At 39.5% G+C, this 5513-nt stretch overlaps 3 protein-coding genes across 3 annotated transcripts in view; 2 read left to right on the top strand and 1 right to left on the bottom strand.

Moving 5' to 3' along the window:
- LOC104736629 (histone deacetylase 2) lies at positions 1–2689 on the top strand. The gene is made up of 13 exons (XM_010456647.1): positions 1–322; positions 402–457; positions 616–733; positions 826–888; positions 965–1033; positions 1121–1287; positions 1395–1459; positions 1539–1585; positions 1713–1757; positions 1848–1898; positions 2061–2147; positions 2222–2309; positions 2394–2689. Exons 1-13 carry the CDS (start codon positions 104–106, stop codon positions 2480–2482), a joined length of 1164 nt encoding a protein of 387 aa, XP_010454949.1. The 5' UTR covers positions 1–103; the 3' UTR covers positions 2483–2689.
- Positions 2751–5507, bottom strand: LOC104736630 (ferrochelatase-1, chloroplastic/mitochondrial-like). Its single transcript, XM_010456648.2, has 8 exons — positions 5255–5507; positions 4825–5131; positions 4496–4741; positions 4257–4360; positions 4027–4153; positions 3787–3939; positions 3592–3692; positions 2751–3435 (listed from the first exon to the last, which is right to left on the bottom strand). Exons 1-8 carry the CDS (start codon positions 5320–5322, stop codon positions 3114–3116), a joined length of 1428 nt encoding a protein of 475 aa, XP_010454950.1. The 5' UTR covers positions 5323–5507; the 3' UTR covers positions 2751–3113.
- LOC104738204 (histone deacetylase 2-like) overlaps positions 5444–5513 on the top strand; it is a 1219-nt gene continuing 1149 nt past the window's right edge. Inside the window, exon 1 of the mRNA XM_010458413.1 lies at positions 5444–5483. Coding sequence (XP_010456715.1) covers positions 5444–5483 — 40 coding nt within the window. The remainder of the gene's footprint in view (positions 5484–5513) is intronic.

Raw genomic sequence — 5513 nt, 5'->3', positions numbered from 1 at the left:
TGATATTAGTCGGCACCACCGCTCTCCAAAAAAAGAAAAAAAAACTCTCCACAGCCAAAAAAAAGAAAAAAGAAATATCTCACCGATTCAGACCAAAAAACGTATGACAGATACCCGAGTCATCTCGACCTGGACCGAGTTCACTCGCAACTCAGCCGTTTACTTGCTCTTCACGTTTCTCGCCATCAAAGTCTACAAATTTCTCTTCTGCTGTAATCGAACCTCCGAAATGTCATCGTTTTCGATGGCGACCCATCCGGAAGCTCTCCGGCGGGAGCGAATTCTCAACAGCAAACTCTACTTCGACGTCCCTCTTTCAAAGGTAACACAGATGTCTCTTTCGTGCCCAAAAGGAAGATTTTGACTAAGAAAATGTTTTTGATTTTGGTTTTGATCAATAGGTTTCGATCATCTATTCATCGGCATATAACATCTCCTTCTTGGGTATTGAGAAATTGTGAGTCTTTTTTTTCCCAGTTTTGGAACTTTTCTTTGGGAATTCGTTGACTAATTAGTATCTGTGAAGTGCTTCTGAATTAGTCTCTTTAGCTTCTGAATTCGAATGTTTTTGTATTGGTTTTGAGTTTGATATTTGATATTTGATATTGTGCGTAGGCACCCATTTGATTCGACCAAGTGGGGTAGAGTTTGCAAGTTCCTTGTTTCAGATGGGTTTTTGGAGGAGAAATCAATCGTTGACCCTCTTGAAGCTTCAGTGACTGATCTTTTAGTGGTACTACTTCGTTTTCAATATGGTTCCCTTTATGTCTGTATTAGCATCTTGACGTTTGTTTAACATTTTCATTTGTGGTTGTTCTGTATCAGGTTCATTCGGAGAACTACCTAAACAGTTTGAAAAGCAGTGCTACTGTAGCTAGGATAGCCGAGGTGATTTGATTTGTTTTGGCAAGTCAATCATCTACTTGATTCCTCTTGTTGAACTGACTTTTCCTACAATGTATAGGTTCCACCCGTTGCCTTTTTTCCTAATTTTCTTGTGCAGCAGAAAGTTCTTTACCCATTCCGTAAGCAGGTAGAAGAATCATATGTTGCTCTATGTCTTTGATTGTTTCCTATAACTTTATATATGCGGAATTATTACAGAATCAGTGTGTGACAGGTTGGTGGGACGATTCTGGCAGCCAAACTCGCAACAGAACGTGGATGGGCAATTAATATTGGAGGAGGTTTTCATCATTGTACTGCCGAGAGAGGAGGCGGCTTTTGTGCCTTCGCTGATATTTCTCTCTGTGTTCACTTTGCATTTCTTCGTTTAAGAATATCAAGGTAAAGTTTATATCTAATTGTTAATGTTTGCTTCTATCCGGGGACCTTGATATGTAAATTACCCCGCTAAAACCATGTTAGTTCTTGACCTTATAAAACTTGTACAGGGTTATGATAATAGATCTTGACGCTCATCAAGGGAATGGCCACGAAACAGATCTTGGCGATGACAGTATGAGAAACATTTATTTATTTCACTATGTTTTGTCTTAACGGTGTTTAATATGGGGATAACAGTATACTGTCTGCAGATCGCGTTTACATTCTGGATATGTACAATCCCGAGATATACCCTTTCGTAAGCAGTCATCTTTGGAGCTTTGGCTCGTTTGAAGTCATTTCAATTCCTTTAAACTTTTAGTGCAGTTTTTGTCTATGCTTGCTTTAACAGTTGGATGTATCTGCGCTGTTTTTTATTCTTACAGGATTATAGAGCTAGGAGATTTATCGATCAGAAGGTTGAGGTCGTGGTAAGCCTATCTTCTTACACTATCAGCTGGAATTAGTTTGATTTTCTTAGTGTCACATAATAGTTCTGTCCTTTTTCTATATCTTGACAGAGCGGGACCACCACTGACGACTATTTGAGGAAGCTAGATGAAGCTCTTGAGGTGTGCATTCAATCATTCCCTTAATCTCTTGTTTCCTTGCAGTTCACATATGTGATATAGTCTGACTAGAGTAGGAGCATGGGAACTTGGTTCCTCCAAAAAACATTATTAACAACTCTGTCGTCTTTAGTGATCTTAAGGGAACCTTTCTGTGACTCTCAGGTTGCTTCGCGAAATTTCCAACCAGAGTTAGTGATTTACAATGCTGGGACTGATATCTTAGACGGAGACCCTCTGGGGCGTCTAAAGGTAATTTATATACTTCAGGTATCGCAGAATATAGTTTTCTTCCTCAGTTACGAACTTGGTGACTCTTGTTGCAGATAAGCCCTGATGGTATAACAAGTAGAGACGAGAAAGTCTTCAGATTTGCAAGGGAAAAAAATATTCCTCTTGTGATGCTGACTTCAGGTGCTAAATTGGATTTAAATGAGTAATCAGTAATGGTTTCAAAAGAAAAGTATTGATGTGAGTATGTGATGATACTTTGTGCAGGTGGGTACATGCAGTCTAGCGCCAGAGTTATTGCGGATTCCATTGAGAATCTCTCACGTCAAGGATTGATCCAGACACGGCCGGAATGAGTTTCCACACGAACTGTTATAGAGCCAAAACAGAGTTTCTGTGTTTTCGGCTATGTGTTATTTCTTCCTGTTTGTGTTCAAATGGAATGTGAATTGATAGAGGATTGTTTCTACTTTGGACTTTGAGTTGTGTATTAATAGGATGGAAATGAATATATAGCAAGTTTGGTGTTGTGGAAACTTGAATAACTAATTTTGTTAAAACTATGAACCACAAAATGCTTTTGACAGTTACAGTTTGGAACCAAACATTGAAGAACAGGAAAAAAACAAACCAAATAATGATAGAATATACTCATCTCCTCATCTCTAATAGGAACGTAGCACTATGTTTTATAGCTACATGAATCTTCAATGTGAAACACTGAAATACATCTAATCCTGTCTCTTCCTCACGAACTTTCTAATAACCCTTCTCATTCTTTATTCCAATCCTCTTAGTTTATTTCTTAGTCAAATTTAATATATATAGTCCAATCTATTGAACTACTCAACCACATCAGCTTATTAGAGCTGGTGTGCTAGTACTTCAATAGATTGGACAATATATATTGAATTTGACCAAGACATGTCTCCAAGAAAAGACTAACACAAAACCAACTTTTCATAGGAGATTCTATAGATTTTTCTTCTAGATAATATGGTTCCGGAAAGCATGGAACATCTTTGGGGAGAGAAGCAATACGAAAGCAAGAATCGAACCGAAGAACATCTTGACAATGTAACTGAAAGCATCTGACGACTCGCTATCATCTGAGGCCGCTGCATTTGGCTTTGACAAAGCTTCTGCTGAAGGAAGCGATTCTATCACTGCATCAGCCAAGTCGGTGATGAAAGATGGCGTGAGACCTAGCGCTGGGACCCGTCCCCAGTTCTCTACCCCTGACTCCAGAGCTAATTCCCTATATTCCATGTCTATCTCTTCAAGTGTCTCAATGTGCTCACTCACGAAACTGAGATCCAAGATAAGAAATAAGCCAAAATGGTTAATAAAAACTATAGAATCAGAAGACGAAATCATCAGAAAGCTTTTTTGGATGATTGGGGCTCGGGAAGTATCTTTGCCAGAACACCAAAATGAGCTACGGGATTATTATATGTTCTCTCACCTGACTGGAACAGCTAGTAGACTCTTAACACCACTCTTACCAAGGTCAACAAGAACCTCATCAGTGTACGGCTTCAGCCACTGAACAGGCCCAACACGACTCTGGAAATGAAAGGATTATTGCAAGAATCAATTAGAGGGTTTGACATGAAGAGGTAATGCCAAGCAACTTTTATAACACTGGATATGACCAAACCTGGTATGCCAATTTATGGTTGTTCGGAACCCCTCTGGCTTTTAGCTCTTCCATTATCAAGTAAATACACTCTTCCATCTGCTTCTGGTATGGATCTCCAGCATTCTCTACGTAGCTGACTGGAACACCATGGGCACTGAAGAATATCATAACCTAAATCACACAAACAAGGAACCAATTTAACCAGTGTTTGGACTAAAATTTTATAATGAAGGGGAAAACCAGAGCGGATAATTGTACCTCCTTAGGATCAGAGAAAGTTTGAAGCTCCTTCTCAATGAGGTCGGCCATGGAATTGACATAGCCTCGCCTTTGGTACCAGGACTCTATAATAGCAACTGGCACGCCAGCTAGGTATGGATCTTTCCTGAAAAGGTCATTCATGTTAAGGGCCGCTCGTGTAACTACAAAATCTTTTTTGAAAACAAGAAAACAATGAACTGTGAATATGCATTGTGGCTTACACACACCTGAATAAGTCTTGGAGAACGCGGATGCTTGAACCCGTCGTGGAGATAGAATACTGAGGGTACAATGGTAGAACAACAAGTCTTGTAATTTTGTCCTTCTTTATCTGGTTAAGCATAATTAGAGCTTGTTAAGATTAACTACTAAACAGGCATAAGCAACTCATCACAACTAGAAAGGAGCCTCTGATTATGATTAAGCTGTGAGAAAAAAAAAAGACCACTACAGAGATAAACTTCACCTGCTGAACAGCTTCCTCAGTGAATGGATACCAATACCGCATACCAACGTAGACAGTAGCAGCAATGTTCTTTGCTTGCAACGCCATCTGAATAGCATCTGCTTGCTCATCAGTTATTTTACGCAAAGGAGAGCCACCACCAATAGCAGCATACCCTTCTTTGGATTTCGGTGCTCGTACTACAGATATAAATTTAGCTATAGTCCCTTGAAGAAACTGAAACGGTCTAGGAAGCCGTATAATATCCTGCAACAACAAACCAATAATCACTCCCAAACAACTCCAAAACTCAAAAACTCATACAATAGGCAAAGTAGAGAGACTCTCACCGGATCTGCAAAGAGATTATACAAGAAAGGTTGAACATCATTAAGAGTCTCAGGACCACCTAAATTCAAAAGCAAGACACCAATCTTATCTTCTGCAACATGAGAACGTGTTTTAGCTGTAGTAGTATCATCAAAAGAAGTGTCTCCAGCTACAGAACGAGCTTGCTCAAACACATTAGTCTTGAAACTCAATCTACGGATCGCAATAGACGACCCTTCAGGTTTCAATTTCTTGTTGATTCCAAAAGATCTATCTTTTAAATCGCAACGAACCAAAGATACAAACTTTCTCTGAGAACATGATGACCTGTACCATACATAAAACCCAATCGATCAACAAAATCAACAATTTGCGAATTCGTAAAGCCCTAAAACGATAGAAGAAGAAGAAGAAAAAAAAACGCTAAATTCGATTGGAGAGGACCCTAACCTTGGAACCCTGTAACCGTTACGCTTCACAAGAGGATGAAACCCAGATGATAACGCTGTTGCTTCCATAGCTACAACCTTCAAATCGATTCAGAGAGAGAGAGAGAATGAAGAATTCGAAAAGAGGGAACTGGGTTGTGGGGTTTAAGGGTTTTGATTAGGTCTTTAAAAGCGAGAGAATTGAGAGATCATGAAGAAGGAAGACGCAAATGCGGAGAAGGTCTGGTTAGGTAAAAAAGGCACGACTTTTCCATTGAAGC

Source organism: Camelina sativa, chromosome 13 (assembly GCF_000633955.1).
Source record: "Camelina sativa cultivar DH55 chromosome 13, Cs, whole genome shotgun sequence".
NCBI classification, from domain to species: domain Eukaryota; kingdom Viridiplantae; phylum Streptophyta; class Magnoliopsida; order Brassicales; family Brassicaceae; genus Camelina; species Camelina sativa.
Note: the sequence above shows the minus strand (reverse complement) of the source record. Positions and strands in the feature narration are given on the sequence as shown.

Excerpts from the sequence above, each read along its gene's own strand:
- LOC104736629 (XM_010456647.1), top strand. The coding sequence starts at position 104 with ATGACAGATACCCGAGTCATCTCGACCTGGACCGAGTTCACTCGCAAC. Across the intron at positions 1,460-1,538 it reads AACAGATCTTGGCGATGACA|ATCGCGTTTACATTCTGGAT; the intron begins GTATGAGAAACA and ends TACTGTCTGCAG. Across the intron at positions 2,148-2,221 it reads ACCCTCTGGGGCGTCTAAAG|ATAAGCCCTGATGGTATAAC; the intron begins GTAATTTATATA and ends CTCTTGTTGCAG.
- LOC104736630 (XM_010456648.2), bottom strand. The coding sequence starts at position 5,322 with ATGGAAGCAACAGCGTTATCATCTGGGTTTCATCCTCTTGTGAAGCGT. Across the intron at positions 5,132-5,254 it reads AACGGTTACAGGGTTCCAAG|GTCATCATGTTCTCAGAGAA; the intron begins GTTAGGGTCCTC and ends TGTATGGTACAG. Across the intron at positions 4,154-4,256 it reads GTTCTCCAAGACTTATTCAG|GAAAGATCCATACCTAGCTG; the intron begins GTGTGTGTAAGC and ends TGACCTTTTCAG.